Below are 25,098 nucleotides of genomic sequence, written 5' to 3'. Positions count from 1 at the left end.
GGCAGCATTTGCCCCTTCACTAAAATGAGTTTGACATCCCAGCCATATGCCCTCAAGATTTCACAATGCTAACTTCAATATGCAGGTCTGAGGGTTATACCATGGAGCTAATCTCCTTTGTTTAATACTCCTCTTTTTTAGAGGAGCTATTGAGTCCAGAGTCACTCTCAATGAGTCAATAGCACCATCACCAAGATGATCCATCTGGGACGGACTAAAGTTAGCACAGGAGTCCTCTGTTACATTGAGACACGGTAGTGAATCAAACACAGAAGGAATCACTTCCTTAAGTCTAGTAACAGCACTGTCAGTTAAACATCTAGTGTAAAAACTGTTTAAAAACATATAAATTATAAGGCAATGGTCTGATAACAGAGGGGTCTGTGGAGACACTACTAAATGTTCTGTCAATACCATACGTAAGAACAAGGTGGAGCTTGTGGTTAAAGCAGTGAGTCGGCTCCTGTGCTCTCTGACTGAAGCCAATCCAATGGGTGCTTTTATTAATCAAGAACAAAACAAGTAAGAGTAACTCCTCAAAATAAGGAAGCGAGAGGATACAACCGGATCAATAAACACTACGGCATTAACACCATAGCAGTAATACAATCAGGTTCAACAACAACACAATCACAACCGCGCTGGACCAGCTCCAGGCCGAAGCAGCCCATTGCCCTCAGCTGGAGGCAGGATCACGCAAAGGGAAACGTATTCTCAGTGAACAAATGGGAGTACCTTTTAACAATATGCTATTTAATATGCTTGCTGTAGCTGCTGTGTGTGCAACAGAATGAACGGTTTGTTGAACTCTAGATCATGTTGCATTTCATTGGAGTCCGATCTCAAACCCTACTCCTCTGCTTCCTCTCCAGTAAGAGAACCCTCAGCGTGAAATGACTCAATGCTGCAGTGGAGGATAATGAACTGAACTTTGGTCATAGGAGTATTTGTGTAGTACAACTCTGCGCACATATACAGAGTGTGTATATATGTGGCTTTTGCCCGTCTTTAGGTGGGGTTAGAGCCTGTGTTAAACCATCTCTTTGCTCTGGGCTCTTCTAGTCTCATGGAGAGATTGTGTTCCTGCCATTTGATGGTCTTTTCAAAGTTTAATGGAGGGTGCAAACTGAATACAGAAAAGGAGTTGTGTGTGCTGATATCGTACCGTCTTCCATTGGGATGTTCCTCGAGGTTCAGACCAGATGCTCTTCACTGTGAGCTGGAGTTAAAAGACCAGCTGTCAGCTGGAGCCTGACAGCAAGGCTCACCGTATTGGTTGTTTTATGGTTTTAAAGCAATTTTTAAACATTATACCACAAGTATAAGGGGCGACTGTGGCTTAGTGTTAGCATGCCTGTCTTTTGATCGATGGTTCGATGCCCGGCTCCGGTAGTCGACGTCGATGTGTCATTGAGCAAGACACTCAACCCCTAATTGCTCCCCGTTGCTGTGTATAGAGCAAAACTGTAAGTCACTTTGGATAAAGGCGTCAGCTAAATAAAATGTAATAAAAGTACAAAGTACTACTGTTTATGAAGAGCAGGATCATTGTTACTATATCATGATCAGTTTGACAGAACAGTTTTCTTGTTTCAGGTGAATGAAACGAAATGACATCTAATGCAGACAATATGTGCAAGAATGCACAGGAAGCTTGCTGGAAACTGGGCCTACCATAGATACAAGTCTTTTGATTTGAACCTTTAGATATAATTAAAGATCTATTGTATGTTTTCAGAAGCTGCAGATACCACAGTAACACATCCTTTGCTTTGGTTTCTTAAAGTGAGCTGTCTTTCCTCTCTTGTCTAATCCAGCCATGGCATCCACTCCTGACAATAAATCAACTCGTCCAGTCAGCGCCCCCATTATGTCCCCGGTGTCTCCTGGGGAGGCAGCTCCCTCGCCGCTGCTACCCACGCTGCTTCGCTCGGACCACCACCGCTCCACAACCAGAGGCCATCGCTCTGCAGACAGGAAGGCAGAGGTGAAGGCAGAGGGTCAGCCAGCGGACAACACCAAGAGCCGCGGCCCCAGACCAGAGTCCACTCCAGAACTCAAGGTAGCGCTGACAGTCCTTTACGCCAGCAGTTTGAAACCTGCTCATTATTGAAGAAAAAAGGGAATCTGTAATCAGAGGTCAGGGAAGCTGCCAAGAAGAGGTTCTAACAAGGAAATACAGTCTTTGTCCCACTAGTCAAATTAGCTATTAAGTCATGACAATACATAATTGTCCTATATATGCACACTGTACGAGTGCCATATAGTTTACCACCATTGAGTTCGTAAGATAGTACTTTTTGTCAAAGTACTCATAGATCCATACTCAACGCCACTGGACTAGTCAGGTCACTGTTTACAGAATTGTAATTTGTCTTTCTGACTGCCAGAGACAGTGCTAAACTCTGGATGCTGTCCATCTCGCCAAGCTCAGGCTGAGTATTTCATACAAATGAATTCACACATGACCTCGGATGACGTAGGACAGTCCCGCCCACATCAGCCCATGTCTTCACGTTCACATATCCCTTTATCTCCTCGCAGGTATTCCAGCAAATGCAGGTCAAAACTAAAGAGCTTTAAAGAAGAACCACTAGTTGCCCTGTAACCGCTGAGTTGGAGTCATGGTTTCGTCCTCTCAGGTCACCTGACCAGCTGACAGACTGCTGCTCTCAGCATTACAAAGAGGATTTCTTTCCCCTTAGTGGGAGATTTTTGTTGTTAATGTATTGCTTCGTGACAGATATTTTTGCTTTGCTCCTGACTGGCTTCAGTAAGAGTTTGATTTACAGACGGTTCATCAAATCAGCGGCCTCGTATGCTCTGAAACTGCCTGCCCTTTTCAGATTAGGATAACCGAGAGGTTACACCTTGAAAAAGGCCAAGCAAATGGACTGTTGGGCAGACAGAGTTAACACCTCCGAGATAACAAAGCTCAGAGTTTGGTGCTGTTCACCCAGCTCTGCTTTGAGGAGCTACACAGATGCACACACTGGATTACATGCAGTGTGAAGCGCAGCCTCTGGCGGTCATCCAGAAGACATAGGACTGTAGTTCCCAGGCTGACGGGTTGAGGTAGTTCTGTATTTTAAAGTTATGTTTTACTTCTTAATAGAAGCAGGATTGTTCTGTGGGATGTTTAGCCCTGGTTGTGCCTGGATTTGATCCTGATGTGTGAGCTTTGTCTGTGCTACCAGTCAGTGGCCAGGAGAGAGCGGAGGCACTCGCCCTCTGTAACCGCCGCCAATGGGGAAAGAGAGAAAAAGAGCCAGGTTGGTCCGCATGATCGGAATGGTTCAGTCCGATCATGTGATCGGACTGAACCAGAGTGGAACCACCTCGAACTAGACAAACATACGTATGTTTCAGTTTAATGTATATTTCCGCAGCAGTAGTCCCTTCAGCACAACACTGCAGTCACACTCATGACTTTGCATATTATTTACAGTTGTTTTTATTTTGCAGTTTTTATTTAAATAGGTTTTCCTATATTGCCATAAATCTAAATGCATTTCAAGATCAGTATATATTGTGATATTATTCATTTACCATTCCAGTTGTTGATGGCCAGACAAAAACTGTATGTGAAGAATCAAAGTGCTATATTTATATAAAGAAATTAAGAAAATCAAAAATGGCCTCAAATCTGTCCTGATCCTTAATTAATTGTATTGCCACACATAGGAATTAATAAGGAATTTGCTAGTGCTGACCTCGTTATACTGTCGTGTATAACTCACTCTTATTTCCTAGAAAACCTTTCATGTGAAGTAGACCAATCAAAAGAATGACTGGAAGGGACTTGAATTCATTTGTGATTTAAAATAGTATTTCTTCTTCAAAGTAACATGTGAAAATGTCCATTAAGTTGAATGTACCATGAGCTTCAATAGCTCACACTGTCCATGTTTTCTTAGAAACCTGTCTTTATTTATTCATGGTAGCCACTTGGCAATCATTTTAATGCCTTTTTGTTTTTTTGAATTTTTGGCACACAATTCAAAATGTTCCTATAATCACAATTTGTGGGACTAAAACAGCACTTTTTTCAGTAGGATTGGGATGGTGAAGTTGTACGTCAGTTGTTTTACATGTGGTTTGTTGGGACCTTAACATCCATTAACTCTGTGTTTCCTCTGATGGTGGAGCAGCACTCTCCTCAGGACAAAACAAAGATGGAGATGATGCGAGTGAGGAAGGTTAGCATGCTCCTGAGCCGGTGCTCTTGCTGCTCAGCATCCTCATCCCTTCATCAGTTACACATTAACAGACTATTCATTTGCTTGCCTGCACTTTAATCTCTTGCTTTATGATTTCTGGCTGTTTGTGTGTCTGTGAAGGCTCGTCTGTGTCCAAGGAGAAATCACTCCGTTGTGCAAGTTATTATTTACAGGTCTCGTGTGTAGGATTTGGTGGCATCTATTGATGAGGTTGCAGATTACAATCAACTGAAACTTCTCCCGTGTGCCTAGCGTGTAGAAGAACTACGATGTGAATGAAGTGTTTAGTTGTGTATCTAGTTGTGTTTCTTTGTTTGTCATGGTTGGAGCAGAAACATAAGTTAACATTCATAGTAATGTTTGCGAGTCTAGTAATAGTGCAATAATTAGTTTTCACATGATATGAATCAATATTTCCAAAGGGAGGCTACTTTAGGCTTTATGTTCTTACTTTGACCAAGATGATGCCGCTGAGTATGAGGACTTGACGCCATAATGGATGAAAATCCAGCCCGAACAGTACAACAAAATATTCTTGTACTGTATGATATTTCTTTTTTAAAGCCATAATTTCAAGCAAAAAAGATGACAGTTGATTAAATTCCCCGTATAAACAGATGCCAGCCTGTGTGTCACATAGGGGATGTAATCACACATCAACCCTTTATTACCGCACTGGAATGAAGACATTGACATCTTGTATCAGTTTTAGAGCCGTTTCCTCCATTTCGACAACACTACAAGCACACACAAACACACAAACACACAAACACACAAACACAGGGGTTATGGGATGGTGACTGTTTCACCACATAGTGTGAATGTTACTAGTTAACGTGCACATTCCTGGTCTGGTCTCTGCACTGCAGCAGCCTTCATTCAAGCATGCGACTTCACTCACATCAGCGAGTGTGTGTCTGCCTGGCGTCGCACACACACCCCTGTGTGCAGCTGCCTCACCGTTCCCTCAGCACATGGGAACTGTAAGCCTCTTTTCTTTTGTGTGCTTCATGTCATCTCCATGGTCAGTGCTACTGCTCATTGAACTCCATTGCAGATTAAAACTAAAATGTTTGAAATAACTCTGAATTATTTCCAACCAGCTCTTTTTTCCTGATCTTCCACAGAAAAGAACAAAGAAACTTGAGGGTGAAACTATTTATATCAGACATAGCAATTTAATGTTGGAGGTTTGTATCTTCAGTCTTCAGATCTCTGTTCCTCCGGCATGCTGCTGTTGGTCTGCTGTGTGCTTTGACACTTGGTTTCTCTTCCTGTCTTGTTTTCAGCTTAACCCTAAAGGCTTGGCATGCACCATTTTCCTCTCTGATTCTCATGCAAGTAGCTTCACTTCACGTTGACATTGCCTCTGTCCTTCCATATTGCCATTGTGTGAAGTACATGATTGGGAAAGGTATGTTCAAGGTTAAACTGGTACTGCAGTTGGGCCGAAACAAACACTTTGGGATATTGTCTGGGCTCGCAATAAACTTGTGTTCAAGTTGAAAGAAGATAAGATATGTTTTGCTCACAAAAACAAATGCAGTCTGTATCAATCAGTCTGTATTGAATAATAAAAACAGCATTCAGTAATAAATATGTGATATTATCAGTCGTATTTCAAATAGATTGGTATAATGATTTCCAAATGGTGGCACAAATCCTTTCCCTGCTACAACATATTTCTTTTTAAATCTCACACCACACACGTGAACCCTGACGACCAGGTTCCTTTACACAGACAGAAAGAGACTTGTTGCTTTTCCTGATTTGAAAGTTGATTCACTTTTGAGTAAAAAGACACATTGTTGTCTGCTTTTGTTTGAATATTCTGTTGTTGCAAACAAACTAACACTTCTGCTAATAAGAAATCAACTTTACACAAAAGTAGCTCTCCAAGCAGAATCCTGACCGGACACACAAGTGGATGAAGAAAGATTCACGTGATGAACAGGTGGAGTGTGATGAGTGTGATGAGTTCAGACTCCACAAGAGAAGGGACAGAGAAGCTGTCATGATTCACAACTTCCAACAACGACAGCAAGGACAGTATGAGTGCATGTGAAGGCGGAGTTGATGGCACATGGATGAGCTGTAAAGTTCAGGCCTAAACATGTCTAGTCTCCAGACTGAACTTATGCTACAGCTTCATTTGGACTTCAGAGTCCAGCTCTTTGACAAACTGATAGCAGGACGTAAAGCTCTTCCTGTAAGTCTGAAGGACTCGTCACTGCCTCCTCCCACCAGGACCCTCTGGTGCTGGATCCTTTTCGGGGCCCACATCTGGTCTTGTCAGCGTGGGAGGAGCACAGGTGTAAAACCATGAATCCCATTAGATTTCCCAGTTAGTGCTGTCAGAGGCCGCATGCTGGAGCTGGCTCCTCTAAAGGGAATGCAGCCCACATTCATTCATTCTGCTTTGAGTCAAACGCCAGCTCTGAAAAGGGTCCAAAGACAACAACCATTACAAAACAAACCACCTTTCCCAGTCATGTATGTCTCAGTGATGTCACTAACAGAGTGTGGGTGTTTGTCGTCGGTCCTCATGGACCTGCATTGTATTGTCTTCATGAACATAACTACCTGGAAATGCTTTACCTGTGCTGACTGAGGTTATGTAACAGCTACTGAGATCATTTCAGAGGGATGACATTCAGGCAGCTGGTAAACATATGATAGTGAAGTCCTGTTGTGATGCTGCATTGATGAATAGACGGTCTCTTGAATCAAAGGACCCAATGTGCAGAAGGGGGCCCTCAAAGTGACAAACCCACAGGGAGTATTGTTGATAGTGTTATTAATCTCTGGCGCTCCACAGAGCAGCTCCACTACAGCTGGGTTCTTCTCATGAAGCAGTCTTTCAATATGTTTCTCCACTACTATCAAACTGCTTCTTCAAATAAATTCACAAGGATAAAACAACAGTTGGACATTTTAGCTTGATATCCATCAAACTGAAGAGCAGATCCATTCCTCTGAAGTTCCAGTGTTGAGATGCTCCAGCAGCTCCAGGACATGTTTAATCTAGTTAAGCTTCAGGGCGTTACGTCCCTGCTAAGATGTTTGATCATAAAGGAAAGCATAAGAATGCTTAATGGTTACGATTCCAAGAGGTAAGAAAAGAGCAAGCCGGCACACTGAATGCAAACATCCAACGTTGTTTCTTCAAGATCTTGGCCATGCCGTCGTTACTGCAGTCTCTCTTTGCCAAGGTCACGTCTCCTAAGCGCATGGTGAGGTGGTGAACATGTGACCCAGGATCTGAGACCTCCCCTCCATCCAGATCCTTCACATTCAGAGGTCGATGCTTGTGGACTCTCTTCACACAGTATTTATGCGGAATGAGTCCTTTCAGTCAGCGTCCAAGAAAAGGAGTCTGATTGAGTTGCCTTTGTCATTGTTTTGGGCCGAGCGACACAAAAGAAATGGACTATTGGTGTCCATGCACATGAAACCAACAGATGATTTGACTTGCCGCGACATGAGCTGTCCTATGCATCCTCACAAGATGTCTATACCTACTTCACTGTGGTGCTTCTTTCTCTTCTTTAGTATTCTACCCCAAACCCACCTCTGATGTGGCCAAAAAGCTCTCTTTTGGTCTCATCTGACCACAAAACCCACTGAAACGTTTAGTAAACTAGCGTTAGTTTGTTATTGAGTGACAGCTCAGCTCACATAATGACAGTTTGGTGACTTTCAAACCACATGTCTCAACTAATTCTTGGAGATTCCTTTGCCAGTCCAACCATCGTCCTCACAGCACGAGGCCTTCAAGTGCACTGGCTGATTCTCAACATCTAATGCTTTAAACTTCTTCATTATTGCCTAATACTGGAAAACATGTATTTTCAGCTGTTCAGATATTTGCTTGCATTTATTTTCTGATTTGGGCAGCTCATCAAGCTTTTTTCTCACATGGTCACTGTGTCTACTCATTACCTCACATGATGACTGTATTCTCAGGTCGTTCACATAGATGAACGTTACCTCATATTGATGCTCCTTATCAAACAGGTGCACTTAAATACAACTGGAAAGATACTTCAGCTAAACTTAACTAAAGGGTGCGGATACTTGACCTTGGAAACGTCAGGGAAAATGTTGTGATTTTACATCAATAGCTTCAGCCTCATTATTTCATCCAGTCCTATGGGAGAGTACAATATCCAGAGGACAGAAGACTCTTCCTTTCCTTCGTTTGCTGCTTTTATCCTGAACCCAACGGAGATGGGTTGAGCACTGTGTTCACCTTCCTGGCTTTGGTTCGGTCAGCCCGTCATTCAACACCTCTTGGCCTTGATGAAAGCCAGAATCTGTGAGGCAGCGAGCTGGTGCCTCTCAGTTATCAGCAGACATCCTCTGCTGCTTCATTCGTGTTATCATGACCCAGACAAGGAAGATTCAGAAATAGCTGTAAACTCTGCTGCTGGGCTGAAATATAGATCCCAGATGGAGACGGATGACGACTCCTCTCATGCTGTCTGCTGTCTAAAGGGTTTATCTAAGTGATGCCTTCTCCATGACCTCCACATGCCTTTGAGAGGAGGCGGGCTCAGTCAGGAGAACACAGAGCCACATCGTCAACATATTGAAGGGGGGCAAATAGTGCTTAAAACTTCACTTTCCAATCTGTGTGATTCATCATTGTCTTTCCATTCGTCATCTTTCTTTAACCATATAGATGTTTATTTCATTTTCACTTCCTTTTCCGGCTGTTCTTTCATCTCATTCCTTCATTTGTTCCATCCTACTACTCAGTTGTTTCCCTTTCGTTTGCCTATCCTGACTTGTACCTTCTTGTTGAAGGACCTGGATAAGACCCAGACTGGGATCATGCGTCACCACACAAGTATTAGTGAGCTGAAGAGGAGTTTCATGGAGTCGGTGCCGGAGCCTCGGCCCAGTGAGTGGGACAAGCGTCTGTCCACCAACTCGCCTTTCCGCACGGCGAGCATCAACGGCCAGCTGCAACCAACGGTGAGTCCAGACAGCGGGGAGCAAAGCCATGCAGCACTGCTGCTGACTCTCCAGCAGACATCATGTCATGCAATGTGTGCTTCAGACCATACACACAGACTCCTCCAGATCAAACCTTCTAAAAGCTCAGATGGATCCTTAAGCTACAGTCTCATGCAGAGAAGACTGAAGTAAACCTGAACAAGCTCTGCTTCAAACGTTGGCTGCTCGTCCACTAACCAGCAGCGTATTCACTACTAATAGTAGCTTCAGTGAGTATTAGATATCAAGTCCACAGTAGGGGCTATTGTTTCAGAACAGTCAACTAGAAGCAGGAAACAATACATTCAACACCTACTATTAGTGTGTGTTGTCAATTCGTTGGTATGACAATTATAAATACTGTGTTGTATTACTTAAAGATGTTTTTTTAATAATGATAGTTCCCCATTTGACGCTATGCATATGAAGGCATATTCGGTCACTCCCCTGCTCTCTTCAGCGGGTCGACCCGTCACGTCTTCACTGTCTCACTGGGTTTAATAAGCGGTGCTCACACATTTGATCCTTTTCTTTTCTTTGACAAAGACTTGTTTCAAGAAAAATCCCGCAGAATTTTTACTGAGTAGCTTGATTTGTATAATGTGAACCATAACTTAAACAGTGAATTAGTTAAATGTGTCCATAAAAACAGTATTTTCCTTTGTGTTATACTTTTGTAGACAATAGTATGGACACCCAATTGAAATAGAGGGCCTTCAAAGCAGTGTTGGTAAATCAGCCTCTGGTTTTTCATCCTATGCGATGTATCTTTAAGAAATAATGAGCTCTATGACTCATAACATTATGATCATTCTGCAGATGCTTTTGCCCAAAGTCACTTACTATGAGTGCATCAACTCAATGGGACCAAGAGCACACACACCACTGCCACGCCTCATAACTCACACCTATAGAGCCATGGTTATGTTATCAGTAACACTGTTGCTTAGTCAAAACCTCTGCTGTGACAAGACCAAGCGCTTCACTGATGCTCCACGCCAGCAGATGTTGTCATCTGGGGAGAGGGCCATTAAACACACGTTTAGTTTATGAACAGACATTATGTAACCATTATATCAAATGCAATATTAAAGGTGTATAGGACAGGTCCCCAACTAAACACGAGAGCCTTTCAGCTCTCTAACGTTCAGGACGTGCATATCACCCTGAAGGTGACCCTGAAAGTCTTTGTAGGAGTTATACTGAATATTCCCACTATTTTAAATGTTCATGTGTGGAGATTTCCATTGAAGTGTTTTTTTATTGACAAGACACATACATGTGTGTAGCAACAAACACGCACATATCAATGTTGTCCATGAATACTGCAGATATCCACAATGCACTTCTTCATCAAGAACTACACTGATCCTCCACTGGGGGGTGCTGTGACTTTCTCCATATCATTGCACTGCTTTAGCATGACTGAAGCTGCAGTTGCAGAGGAACAGACACTTTTCACAGAATTTGCTGATGTGAAGATAGCATGTGTGTGAATGTGTGTGCAGCGGGCGATGTCCACAGTGCCTGCGTGCAGAGTAGTTGATGGCGTGTTTGAGGTAAACTTGCTTCTGCAGCTTTCTGTTTGGCTGCAGTAGATGTCAAGTGTTTCTGTCTGAGCAATAAGGGATAGCACCTGGAGGCCGAGGCCCGCTGTTACCAAGCAGCTCTCCAACTTCACCAGGTTGGCTGCGTCCTAACGGGTCCAGTATGCTCCAAACCAATGAGCTTGTGTCATACACAACGTCCTATGGTGTAAAGCGTTCAGAAGGACAAGATGGGATGAAATGTACACATGGAGTCACACACTGACGTTTTTGTTGTAAATAGCTTGTAATGAATTCAAATTTGGATCTGTCTAATGGCTTTGTGAAGTGGACGGATTGTCAGTATGATGCACACAGACAGCATGACAAAGGTGTTTTAGCACTGTTCGACAATCAACAACCACTTAGTTTGAAGCATACTGCCACCTTGCGTCCTGGATCCTATCCCCTTTGACCTTCACGTTGCCACCGAACTGCCTTCGCTCTCTCTATGGCTGCTGCAGGCTTTGTCATCTTGCTTGATCTGCCAATGCTGGATTAATCCTGCTATGTATTTGCATGATATGATCAGTGAAATACTGAAAAGCAAAGAACAAAGAAGATTAACGCTAAAGAACAATGATTAGTAGCCAGAGCACTGACCCTCCTCCTCCCCTCCTCATCTGTCTCACCCTCCTATCCTCCCTCTATCTGTCCCTCCCTGGATGTCTGTATGTGTTATTCTGTGTCTCTGTCTTGTACCTCTGTCCTCATCTTCTTCCCCTTTAAGTCTGGGCCGGTTTCTCCAGCCAAATCCCCACCAACTCCATCCTCTTCCCCACAACCTTCCTGCGTGTTCAGACAATGACACTGAAGGTCAGAGTGGATCTCAGACCTCCAATCTGCCGGAGTTTCTCTCTGGCTCTCGGCTGTCCTCTGCCCGGACCTTAAAGGCACAGTTTCTATTCCAGACATGAAGTCCTGCACAATAATCACATATTCCTTTTAGATACTGAAGAATCCAGCTACAACAGCACTTTTTTGCTGAAAGACTAAGGCATATTTTTTGTAATTTCATATTATTGCTTAATGCTAGGATGTCTGATGACACATAAGATGGAAGAATAATCTCCATTGCATCATCATCACTGGTTTCTCCACGATTTCCCCTGAGCTGTTAGCTTCGTATGTGGCTAAACACAGATCTTGCCTTGTGTGCAGTACCACATCCCGTCACTCCCATGGTGTGCAGAGCACAATTACCTAAAATGACCTAAAACCTGTTTCACTGCACGCTCTTCCAGAGTTCCTGTCATCGGGATGCCAAGAAAATAGACAGCCTGTCGGTGCATTGTGAAGGGTTTTTCTGTATCTCTTCCTTCCTGTTGGCATTTATATCTGCCAAAGAACGGCTTTCCTCTTGCCATCATTGAGCAGATGTATTTATGAACCCTCAGTACTTCCCCGCTGTTGCTTTGTCAAAGGAGCAGCGTAATAGATCCCTACCTGTCATCTTTTTACAAACTACATTATCCTGTCAGTAACTCAGCTAGTACTCATATTCCAAATATTGATTGGGTTTGAATGTTTCATGAACATTTGATTTCCTGTGTTTTAAAGTATGCTGCCAGTAATACCTCAGTTAATAGTTTTCCATCCACAAATCTCCCCTTGCTTATTTACAGTGGATATATATTATGATCAAATTCTTATAAATAGCAATCCACGCTTCGCTAAGCTGCATATTGTCGCTACCTGGTCAAGTGTAGCCGTTGTGTACTTCCTTGCGTTGTGTATTCTTCAGTCAAGCACACTGGGTATTGCTTTAGCTCCAACCAGCCGTTTATTCAGGCAGCAACTCTGAAGTTTCATGGCACGGAGAAAACACGGAGACAACGGCAAAGTAACAGACACACACCTCAGCTTGCCGTAGCCGCCTCGTGGTCCCAGCTAACAAACGATCACTTTTAACACAACCTGTAATAATAGATTACATGAACACATTTACACTTATTTAGCCAGTACAACAGAGCTTAGTATATGGAAGCCCATTTCTGACACACACAAAAAATTATAATTATGACAATTCTTTAATTTTTTTTTCCATAATTATGACTTTTTTTGTTTGTGTCATAATCATGACTTTTTTCATATTTATGACTTTTTTTGTGGCGGAAATTGGCTTTCATATATTACGGATCCACTTACCACGGAAACGACGTGGTGTAGACTGGGCAGGACCCACGGGGTCTACCGCTTAAGTCCGCAGGGGCCCAGTAGGGGCGGGGCTCTAGTGTCACACAGCACGTCTCCCTGCCAACACATTGTAAATCAAAGACAGTGATCGCAAGTGGAATCATGAATGCCGTTACACAAGCTCAGAGCTCTGCTCGTATGCAGTTGATGTGATAACATGCAGATTCGCCACTTTCAGCGATCGCGGCCTGAAAATGTAATCCTTCATTTCATACAGAGGTAGGCCGAAGTAGGATTTTCATATTTAGTCATGACTACATTTTGCAGCCTAAAAAGACAAGTGTAGGGACTAGATTTTAATAGATGTTATCAGCTCCAGCAAACTACCAAATTAACTTAACGGCCAGTTTGTTCAAATGATCCTCCTGCTTAAATGTTTTTTGGCTGACTCATGAACAGAAAATTGAGAACCCTGCCAAAGGTCCTTCAATATGCATTTGATGTTTACAGTATCATGCTCACTCAGTGTGATGACGCAAAACAAATCTAAATCAAAGCTACAGCTACATGTCCCAGGCAAAAGGTAAAGGGTGAGAGGGGTTTAGGGAATGGTGAGTTTCTTGAATGTACCCATACAATTGTGTGAGTCCCAGAATGAAAGGTGTATGATATTTCCTACCAAATACAATCACCTGTAGCCACTGCAGCTTTGCTTGAATCTGCATCGCCTGTACATTGCAGTGCTTTGAAGCTGTTGCATGCATTAAACATTTTTAACTGTTAAAAATGCATCCTTCTGGCAAATTGGATGGTGTCATCATAACACAGCTAACAATCTGTCGGCTACTTAAGACAATTAATATATAGCAACCAGCTATAACTAGGAGTTGGCTACCTAACTGGCTAGTAAGAGAATATCTCTGCTACAACAGTCCAGCTCACAGGATCCTCTCTCTATGAGCCTTTCTTCCTCTTGTTTGTTACGGTAATCATTTTACCAACGAGCCATGGAAAGACAATTGTCTTCTTTAGATACCATCCAAGAAGAGCAGATCTAAAATAAAATGCATAAGAGATGAGGTTGAAAACAACAGTTTATGCTGCAAGGAAAAAAAACATTAGCCACGCTGGGACGATAGAGCTATCTGGCTAATCATTGAAACTTAAAGGATAATACAGTTTTTTACAATTACTAACTCAGCAAGTGAATGGGTGAGACCTAGGAACAGGGAAACGTGACTAATGCTGCGTTCACATTAAAAGCCTTGTGAACATTCGCAACGCTTTACCTGCGTGAGGTTACTGGCTGGACAATATGTGGTTCCTTTGCGTCATTCGCTTCATTCGCACGGGAAAGCAGTCGTTGCTTGTCTCCGTAAAAACAATTGTTATTCCCTCAATCCAGCATGGAAATAACTCCTAGTTCTGCTTCATACTTGTTGTGTAAATTCCACATATGTAGAACATGAAACTCCACGGTGTCTGGGTTCATAATATTATCCCTAGTCCCACATCGGCGTCTGAATGAAGCCGCTCTCAGTGCTACTTCACAGGGACCGGCAGCAGTTTGACTCAGCAACAACAAGACGGCGGTGACCATGGGCGGAGCTTCTCAACGCTGATTGGCTTTCGCAACTCAACGTCACGCAAATTTTTGGCCAGAGTTGGAAAATTTCCACTGCCGCAAATAAGGCACATTTTTTACAACGCGTCATTCGCCTCATTCGCACCACATTATTCATGTTATTCGCAATCATTCGCATCTGTGCATTGACTTTGCATGAAATCTACTCACGCAAAAATACCTCAACGCTTTTGGTATGAACGCAGCATAGCCCTCACTGCAGCTGTTTATGGATTCTCAAGATGACGAGAAAAAGGTTAAAAATTGATACAAACCATAATTTCCCTTAAAGATTACTACAGAACTGTTTCTTCATTTTAAGGCAAGAAGTATTTCCTGAAAGTCCCTTTTCTGTTGTATTAATCATGTAACTATGAAAACAGAGCCGAACAGAAGAAGTTATTGTTTGAGTTGAGCATACGACGGGTATAAGTCGAGACTCATAGATAAGTCTAGCTATAAAGACTCCCAAACCTGTCTGTTCATGTTAACATTCTTCTGTCGAACAACACCACAAACAATTACATTTCGAGGTTGTGGGTGACATCTTATAAACCATGTCCCCCCATGCTCCATACCCTCCAGAACCTCCCATTCCTGTACCTTCCCTACAGCATCCCCTTTGTCCACGCCCTCATCCCTCTTTCCTTCTCCTGTCAGTTGACCATATCCCACTTGTCTGTTCATTGTTATCTGTCTCTCTTGGTCTGCCGCTGCTGAGCACAGCGAGGGAGGCAGACTCTGTTTGGAAACAAGGTAAGAGCATGTAGTTTGTCCCCAGAACCAGCGGGACCACCGGCGCACAGACATGACTGCCTGCTGGAAGACGATGAGGACAGTGAGGTTGGTTGGGTTGATGAGGAGGAGGAGGAGGAGGAAGATGATGGAGAACAAGCTCATGGGCAGGCTCTAAAGGTGGCTATCAATGTGCCAGATGATGGGCGGAGCTTGGTCAACCCATGTGAGCTAAACCCAACCAGGCTCAAGCATTCCAGGATGTCTTTCTTTCTGTCGGGGCTGCTGCTGATGGCCCTGACCATGCTGTGGCTGGCCTTTATTTAAAAGACAAAACCATATGGAGATCTCTCAACAATTTAATCCTGCAAGGTGCTTCGTTAAAGTACTGTTTTGTTGTTTTTGGTATCTGTTCCAGAGTTTCCATGCTCCTCAGTTCAACCTAAAATGGCAACACTCAAAACTAAATGTTAGTCTTTAAAGCGAGCCCATGTACCTTTTGCTGACCTGAGGCCAATGGGCCCTTGGTAAGCTCAACCCCAGCTACGTTACTGTTGCTTAGCCTATCAAACGATCTACATTGGTGGCAGATTATAGATCATATCATTTGTGGTAATGTTTGAGACAGCAGGTCCTACAATTTGCCAAATAGTCCATTATTACCAAAAGCATCGATTCTGTTGGCTGACATGTCCACACAGCTAGCCTACAATTAACTTTACCTGAGGTGGTTAGGAGTGAGTCTTCTGCTGACTTCTATTTGACCAAGAATACCAACATACTGACATAAACAATACGGCATCAAAGCTAAACGTCACAGACAAGTCAGATCCTAACCAGTAAATGAACTTCAACCATGTAGGAGACAAATGACTTCCCTTGCTGTTGTGTGATGTGGAGATAGTTGCCTTAGCCATACCGTACAGTGTGATAGGTTCTAACAAACTACGTTGCTCTGGAAAGTATGAATTACTTTATTCAGGATGGTGTAAAATTCACTGACAGTGTTTGGTCACTTTTTTCCCAAGTTAAAGTTCATTTTGTAGCTCTCGGGTGGTGAAGAGGTTCTTCTCATGTGGGCAGCTGCAGCTATCGGCTGAATTTGTAAATGAGTGTTTTACAGACTCTTCCATCGATTATTCAACCAATCAGATGATGCTTTGGCTTTAAGAAACAATCGTGATAATTGATTGCGTGGAATGCTAGCTCAAATGTAAACCCTCCTGCTTCATTATTTAACAGTTAGAGCAACTGACGGGTTTTAAAGCACAAGTTAGTCCTCACAGGGCGAGAGGGGGGAGGAGGGTCACACCAGAGCAGGACTATCCTGTAAATGTGATAAGATGTTGGTCCCATGAGTCATTTGTCACTCGGTGCTTTCCTAAACATAACTAAGTGGTTTTGTTATTGAACCCATAACTTCTTGTAAATACAGAAGTTTATTTTGAAAGGACACTATATGTGACGAGTGGAGACTGACACTGTCCCCTGCCATGTTCAATACTGATGCCAGATGGCCAATGAGATACAATGGCAATGCTGAAATACTAAATATGCATAATTCAGTTGTGTCAATGTCAAACCCTGTCCCCTGAATGACCTTCCATACAACTAAACTGCATTTTCCCCAATTCCACAACCAATAGAACGCCAGATGTGGCGTTAAGCCATGAATCGCTCCCGGCCTCGTAGCGGTCACAATCACTTTACTCGAGTGTCCCTGACTCTTGCACCTGCTTCAGTCACTTCCACCCACAAAGGCTCGATTATATTTATTTACCAATTTTTATATCTATTTATTGATACACCAGCATACTGCCATACTCTTTTCTTCTTCTATATTAGCTCCAAGAGAACAGCAGTGTCGGTCACTGGACCTACAGTGGGACGGGTAATGCTAGCCTCCACATATGCAACTGAGAAGCAGCTAATGCCCGTGGGCACTAACACTACCACTGCTGCCACAATAGTCAACACCCAACTCACACCCAACAGTCCAACCATCTAACTTCTGGGTCCCAATCAGTCTTCACCCGCAGACAATACACACAAGCTGTGAAAACACAGACTCCATTAGTGTTTGTTACACACAGGAGGGACTGAGTCAACACACCAAAACGTGAATGAAAAGGTTTATTCACAGCACATCTACAGGTTCATGAGCGTCAGCAGGATCTTGTCTCAGGCCGTAGTATTTTATCAACGTCACACTTTATGTCTTCTCTCGCAAGGCAGTCTGGGAAATATCCCCTTGTGTGTCAGAATCAGAAAACGTTTTATTGCCACGTAAGTTATTACAAACGAGGAAACACAACAACAACAACAACAACAACAACAAGGAACATTTAACTGACGGAGAGAAGGAGAAGGAGAGAAGGAGAGAAGGGAGAGAAGGAGAGAAGGGAGAGAAGGAGAGAAGGGAGAGAAGGAGAGAAGGAGAGAAAGAGAGAAGGAGAGAAGGGGGAGAAGGAGAGAAGGGAGAGAAGGGAGAGGAGGGAGAGAAGGGGAGAAGGGAGAGAAGGAGAGAAGGGAGAGAAGGAGAGAAGGGAGAGAAGGAGAGAAGGAGAGAAGGGAGAGAAGGAGAGAAGGAAAAAAAAGGGAGAGAAGGAGAGAAGGAGAGAAGGAGAGAAGGGAGAGAAGGAGAGAAGGGAGAGAAGGAGAGAAGGAGAGAAGGGAGAGAAGGAGAGAAGGAAAAAAAAGGGAGAGAAGGAGAGAAGAAGAGAAGGGAGAGAAGGAGAGAAGGAGAGAAAGAGAGAAGGAGAGAAGGAGAGAAGGGAGAGAAGGAGAGAAGGGAGAGAAGGGAGAGAAGGGAGAGGAGGGAGAGAAGGAGAGAAGGGGAGAAGGGAGAGAAGGGAGAGAAGGAGAGAAAGAGAGAAGGAGAGAAGGAGAGAAGGGGGAGAAGGAGAGAAGGAGAGAAGGGAGAGGAGGGAGAGGAGGGAGAGAAGGAGAGAAGGGGAGAAGGGAGAGAAGGAGAGAAGGAGAGAAAGAGAGAAGGAGAGAAGGGGGAGAAGGAGAGAAGGAGAGAAGGAGAGAAGGGGAGAAGGGGGAGAAGGAGAGAAGGGAGAGAAGGGAGAGGAGGGAGAGAAGGAGAGAAGGAGAGAAGGGGGAGAAGGAGAGGAGGGAGAGAAGGAGAGAAGGGAGAGGAGGGAGAGAAGGGGAGAAGGGAGAGAAGGAGAGAGGGGAGAAGGAGAGGAGGGAGAGAAGGAGAGAAGGGAGAGAAGGGAGAGGAGGGAGAGAAGGAGAGAAGGGGAGAAGGGAGAGAAGGAGAGAAGGAGAGAAGGAGAGAGGGGAGAGAAGGGGGAGAAGGAGTGAAGGAGAGAAGGAGAGAAGGGGGAGAAGGAGAGGAGGGAGAGAAGGAGAGAAGGAGAGAAGGGAGAGAAGGGAGAGAAGGGAGAGAAGGAGAGAAGGAGAGAAGGGGGAGAAGGAGAGGAGGGAGAGAAGGAGAGAAGGGAGAGGAGGGAGAGAAGGGGAGAAGGGAGAGAAGGAGAGAAGGGAGAGAAGAGAGAGAAGGAGAGAAGGAGAGAGGGGAGAGAAGGGGGAGAAGGAGTGAAGGAGAGAAGGGAGAGAAGGGAGAGAAGGGAGAGAAGGAGAGAAGGGAGAGAAGGAGAGAAGGGAGAGAAGGAGAGAAGGAGAGAGGGGAGAGAAGGGAGAGAAGGAGAGAAGGGAGAGAAGGAGAGAAGGAGAGAAGGAGAGAAGGAGAGAGGGGAGAGAAGGGAGAGAAGGAGAGAAGGGAGAGAAGGAGACAAGGGAGAGAAGAGAGAGAAGGAGAGAAGGAGAGAAGGAGAGAAGGGAAGGTCGTGGGGGAGACAGAGTCAGTCAGTGGACCTGGCTCTGTTGATGAGCCCGACTGCTGCTGGGTAGAAACTGTTAGTGTGGCTGGAGGTCCTGGTCCTGATGGACCTCAGCCTCCTGCCAGAGGGAAGGGACTCCAACAGGTGGTGTCCAGGGTGATCTGGATCCAGCCCTGGATAGATTCCAGAGAAATCTCCTCACGTGCATCCACCTCTGCCTCCAGGAGGTTGTGCTGTGTGTTTGGGTTGCGGTCATAGATCTTAAGTTTGGCTGGACTCGTCGGCAGCTTCTTTCATTGTCCTCTTATGTGCCACATGATGAACAACAGTGGCACAGATTTGATCAGAAATGACCCAGGTGGGCTATCGATACACAGAATCACTGATGGGAGGCAGGACAACACAGATCTTAAGCAACAGAAGATGCCACTCGGGGTGTGTTTGAACAAGATCGGCCTTCTGCTTGGCAACTGATCATTTCCAGAACATATCTGACACAAACACTACCAAAGAGTGGAGCGAGGCAAGCAGGTGCCTTTATAATCTGGTGTTGATTATGGATTGGTCGGGAGGAGCCAGCCTATACATCACTTTATGCATTCATGACACCACAATCTGAAATTAAAAGACACAGTCTTAAATAAAAGAGTAATTGAGAAGCAGTTTAGTTGTATGGGGACATACTTTTGTAGGACGTTTGGAGCATTAATTACAGCAGTATCATCCACAATAAGTTACTGGTCCCAAGTAGCAGCAATATGCCAAAGTGAAATGAATTCAAAGACATTTATTATTAAGAGAACAAATTGATATTCCTAATGTCAAAAGTTACATTGTCTCGCTTAAAGAAATCAATGAAAGAGCTTTTTTTTCTGTGTTCTTGTATATGAAACATGATCATACAACCTTCATGTTTCAAGTCTGCAGGAAAAGAAAAGAGTTGTTACTGATAACTTTCATTTTGTGCTTGCAGTTTACATAGTTCCTCCTTAAGAGTTAGCGTCTCTGCTATCCAGTTGACTTGCAGTATGTTCCATGTTACATTTCTAATAACAGTATACTCAGATCTTACGGACTCTTGCAGCCCCAGGACAACATTCAGCTGTGTGGCAAAAGTCAACAAACATCAACAGTCAGACATTTGACCAGAGCTCTTAGACTGTGTGCTGTTGTGACTGATATATATATATACACACACACACACACACACACACACACACACACACACACTTTAGCCCCGTGTGAATGTTGGACCAAGCAAACAATCAGGCCAAGTGTAAAGTAGGAATCATTACTCAGGAATGCCTCACAGCATTTTATACTTTTTCCAGTAAGATGTAGAAGTAAATGATGAATCTGACTTGTTGCTGGGATGCTGGAGGATAAAACCACAACGTCAGAACGGGATGGAGCTGTCGTTCAAAGCAGACTTCTACAAACAGTGAACAAGAGGGACATTTGTTTTGCTGACTGTAGTTTCATAATTACTGATCTCAATCTTTGAAAGTTCAGAACAATTGTAATTCTGACAAATTCATTAGATCTTGTGAGCCAACAGGAGAATTGTTACTTGTTTAACTGTTGAAGGTGTTTACTGTATGCCCAGCTACAATATGCAACTTTTTTTTTCTGTGGGACAGACTAGGCTTCTTAAAATCCTGCCCAAAGACTCATGACCCATCATGCACTCAGACTGTCCCTTCATTCAAATGAAATTATGGCTATCAGCGGATCCCAATAAAATCCCTGTGGAGCTCAACTTTGCTGGTCTTTGCGATGCAGATTGTGTACAGTATTGACAGCAGCGTTCTTGAAGGGAACAGTGGTCACTTTGCATTATTCGGCCCATGTTGACCACTGGACAGTGAGTAGTCTGTGTTTATTCACCTGTAACAGCATGGTACAGACTCCGACTCAGGCTGAACATAGCTCTCATCAGGAACTCCATTTCTTTGTTATTTACCTCTGCTCGTCCTTCTTTTTCCTTTCATCTCTGTATTTCTATGATGTAGATTCTGACTGAGCCAGAATAAGCACATTGTCCACTTAGCTCCTTCAGGTTTCTTTACATGTACTTTCACCATGCCTAAACAAAACACTGCTTTTTACAAATGACCAGTGAAACTACAAACCTCCAAAATGCAAATCAGTATCGTCAGAGATACCCCCTGGAGCTCGATGTTTGTCCTAAAAGCTAGAAGAATGTTTGACACTGAAATGAATGCCTTGATGCATGGTGACAAGAGCCGGTGAACGGCTTGAGACTCACTGTGATGCTCAGGTCTACACTGGCTCAAACTACCTCCAGGCAGCCATATTCTCCTTGGAGATTAATAAAGTACTTTTCATTTCATATTCTTGCTCTCTCGCTAACTGCCGGTCATCAACATGGGAGCACTACAGCCTTAAACAGTGTCATGAACCCGAGCCAGTTCTTTCTGACAAACCCAGCAGAGCGGCTGGTGACTGACTGACGCGTGTCGACCCCTGTGGGGCTGTTCATGCTGTAAATAAAGGTTCAGCACTAGAAACCTGAACGCGCCACAGGTCTGACTCCACTCAGCTGCTGCTGGTCCGGCTCTCACAGATACTCAGTCCTTCCTGTCCAGAAGACAGGAACAGGACAGGAATGCAGGGGCATTCATAGCAGGCAGACTTGTGGAGTTTTTCTGAGGCCGTTAGCTTGAAAATAGACAAACGTTACTGTTTGTATTAAAAAATGTTTTTCAAAGTGATAATACTTTTAATGCTTTGATCGGGACAGTTTGAATCATCATAAGGATGAGCTGGCAGATTTGTGTTTTATTTACTTCAACAAAATAATAAACACGTACTATCAACACAATTACCAATGTGATTGGCTTACAAGGGAACTGCGGAGCATCTGGTTGGTTAATTGAAAGTACACGCCCCCCCCCCCCCCCCCTCCCCCAATCAGCTGATGAGTCATGGCTGGGTGAAAGAGTCTGAGATTATGAATGAACCGTAAAGAGTGTCTTCCTGCCTGATTTTCCACTGAAGCTGCATATAATACATGACAAATATGATCGTACCAATGCACAGACGATGCTCTGAACACGTCTCAAAAAGGACAGGTGTGACCTGTGATAGTAATACAGCACGTTCCAGACACTATCAGAGCGGGTCAGCGCCAGAATGATTGGTTACCAGCAGCCATGTGCTCTGTTAAAAGAGAACTGCTCTCTATTCATGTCATGTTATCATCCAGAGCCCCAACCCCTCCTCTTCCTGTTTGTGAAAGTCAAGTAATTCAAATATATTATTTTGGCTACTTGAGTTAGTGTCTTTGTAAGATTTACAATAGAACTCAGTCTTGATTAAATTGAAGGCACTCTTTCAGGCATCAGCACATTTGGCAAGTAGCATTTCTGGTGTCACATGACAGATGTTGCAGACTCCTGCAATTCTCCTTTTGCTAACAGAAGATTAATCGTTATACAGTGTGAAAAGTTGCATATTTAGCTTCAAGAGGGTCTGTGTGTGTCCAACAGTGTACTGTGAGGGATTGAAATCTTTGGCTGTACGATGGTGAAGTTTTGTGGTGATCCATTTGGTAATGCTAGAAGTACTGCATGTTAATGTACTCAGCATGGTCCACTAAGATGACACGATCTCAGTGGACCATCTGTCTCCCGTTTACACCTGATCATTTTATTCATGTGTTTCTTCTACAGAACCAAACATGTCTTTACTTTCCTGATAAATGTTTCAGATTTTATCTTGAAAGATGTATTATTAGGTATTACTTTGAGTTTCATTTTGTTTCAGTCGGCTTTACTCTGTTTGCATAATGGATTCTTCAGCATAATTCCTAATCTTTCCTCAACATACGCGATGCTCAGCGCCTTTGAAATGACAGGAAATGTTTACCATTTCCTCATTTTGACAAAGTATAACTGGATCAAAATGAACTCTGGGAAAGTATAATGTTTACCCTTTAAAGTGTTGGTGGGATTCAAATAATTAAGCTGTAATGTGTCTTGACTCCTTTTGCAACATCGCTATTTAACGAAACATATCCATAGAATGTGCATGGTCAGTAAATGTACGATTGATGAGTAAGTGCACATCTGTGTGATCTGCTGAGGATTTAGTTTCTTAGTTTTTTGTGATAATTCTGAATATATAAGCTTGTACTTTTCACTGTGACACTAATGAAGCATTTAAGCTGTTTTTCATTGTCCACTGATGGACTTTCTCTTATTCAACCAATATATTTATTTGATCTTTCTATGTATATTGTGACTCTTCTGGCGTTAAAGTCGCAATACTTAAGAGTTCAGTCCTGTTTGATTTGGAATTTTAAATTGTAAACAAAGAATTAGCTGTGTGGAGTTTTTGACTGTGTCTAAATTTCTATGCTAACATCCTATTTTACAAAGTGGTAATGTCACCGCAGTGACCCAGTTTGTAAATATATGAATATTGCAATACTTTCATCAGTTGGCCATAGTCTCAATCACAATTGTTTCACCTCCTTCAGCAATAGAATGGTAAATGGACGAGTACAACGCTTTTCTAGTTTTCCGACCACTCAAAGCGCTTTAACACGACATGACATCATTCACACCCTGATGGGAGGAGCCACCATGAAGGTGCCACATCAGTAACATCAACCATTCATACTCCGTCGGCGCAGCAGGGAGCAATTTAGGGTTAAGTTTCTTGCTCAAGGACACATTGACATGGGCTAGCGGCGCCGGGGATCGAACCACCGATGGCAGACAGTGGTGTGAGCTGCCTTATACACTGGGGCAAGTGTCTGTCGGCAAGTATTTGGGGAAGCACTTCAAGATTGGCTGGGTGGGCTTAAGCAAATTTTGAGTAGGGGAATGCATGGAGTACAGTATCTGCACTGTAGTCTGATGTATAGCTTCTTCTTTACCTGTAGATGGTAGCGAACTGTTTGTGGTGCGAATGCTCAGCCAGAGCTAATGGTGTGTTCAGGTGCTTCCTTTTCAGCTCATTAAGTTGAGTATTTTGCACTTCTTCACCAGGATGTTAATCTTGTAAAAGAGGAAAAACTTCATAATGCCGTAGATTCTGGTGTGTGATGTTTATGGACAAACGTCAAAACTGTAAAGCAACTCTAACAGCATGTTGAAAAAAAGAAGACATAGACAAACGTGTCATGCTTGTTTTCCTGTGAGTAAGGCATATTTGGCAATTTACCAATAATGTACATGTAAACAGACCATTATAGTTCCCACTTGCCTCCCAGCATCTAAAGCTGATGAGTACAGACAGTCTTCATCAACTTGTGAGCTTGGAATGTTTCATTTAAATCATATACATCATATCTCATCCATTCTCCTCCTGCATATCCAGGTCGAAGAGGATGCAGGCTTAAGAGGGTGTTGAGCTGCTCATCCTATCTCTAATGGTGTGTTCACACTGAACGCGTCAAAAAAATTGACGACGCACGTCGAGGAAAAGTGAGTTCACGCCAAAAGCAGCAAGACTAATTGCAGTGCCACAAAGGGGGCGTGGCTTATCTCAGCCGCTTCTTTCCTTGAAAAGAGCGATCTTTTCCATTATAGACTATAGATGTAATAACCACTAGACTGGAAGTCACAAAAACGTGAGAACATAAACTCCGTGGTGTCTGGGTTCATAATAGTATCCGTAGTCCCACAACAGCCTGGATGAAGCCGCTATCAGCTCCTTCTGGAGGACCAGCAGCAGCACCGTCAGTTCGACGGTGACGAGTGGACTATCTCAACGCTGATTGGCTGACGCAACTATGATTCAAGGCTGAATTATACTTCTGCAACTACTACTGCGGCTGGCCACGCAGTCGGATTGAAGGACTCGTTTTGATTTACAGTTCCTGCGCGTTTTTCATATTTGTGGACCTCTTCAGCCAAACGTTCTTCAACAGGATCCATTGTTCCTGTTTCTGCTGTGGCTTTTAAAAACAGAGGTATTATGCTATGAAACCGGACATGAGACTCAGAAAGGACATGGTTAGCGGACCAATCACA

At 43.5% G+C, this 25,098-nt stretch overlaps 1 protein-coding gene across 9 annotated transcripts in view; it reads left to right on the top strand.

Moving 5' to 3' along the window:
• The window catches only part of epb41a (erythrocyte membrane protein band 4.1a), an 81,848-nt gene that overhangs the window by 39,280 nt on the left and 17,470 nt on the right, over positions 1 to 25,098 (top strand). For 6 of the 9 annotated variants that reach the window (XM_068599122.1, XM_068599120.1, XM_068599118.1 and 3 more), the window contains exons 12-16: positions 1,818 to 2,062; positions 3,198 to 3,272; positions 4,152 to 4,199; positions 5,348 to 5,410; positions 9,030 to 9,200. In XM_068599122.1, the coding sequence (XP_068455223.1) occupies positions 1,818 to 2,062; positions 3,198 to 3,272; positions 4,152 to 4,199; positions 5,348 to 5,410; positions 9,030 to 9,200 (602 nt within the window). Of the gene's footprint in view, positions 1 to 1,817; positions 2,063 to 3,197; positions 3,273 to 4,151; positions 4,200 to 5,347; positions 5,411 to 9,029; positions 9,201 to 11,537; positions 15,273 to 15,293; positions 18,135 to 25,098 lie in introns of those variants that run through there. The other 3 variants (XM_068599116.1, XM_068599119.1, XM_068599115.1) reach the window with 3 other exon arrangements.

Source organism: Clinocottus analis, unplaced genomic scaffold, assembly GCF_023055335.1.
Source record: "Clinocottus analis isolate CAN_PGR_092001 unplaced genomic scaffold, fCliAna1.0.p SCAF_43, whole genome shotgun sequence".
Taxonomy (NCBI): domain Eukaryota; kingdom Metazoa; phylum Chordata; class Actinopteri; order Perciformes; family Cottidae; genus Clinocottus; species Clinocottus analis.
This window is presented reverse-complemented; position numbering and strand designations above follow the sequence as displayed.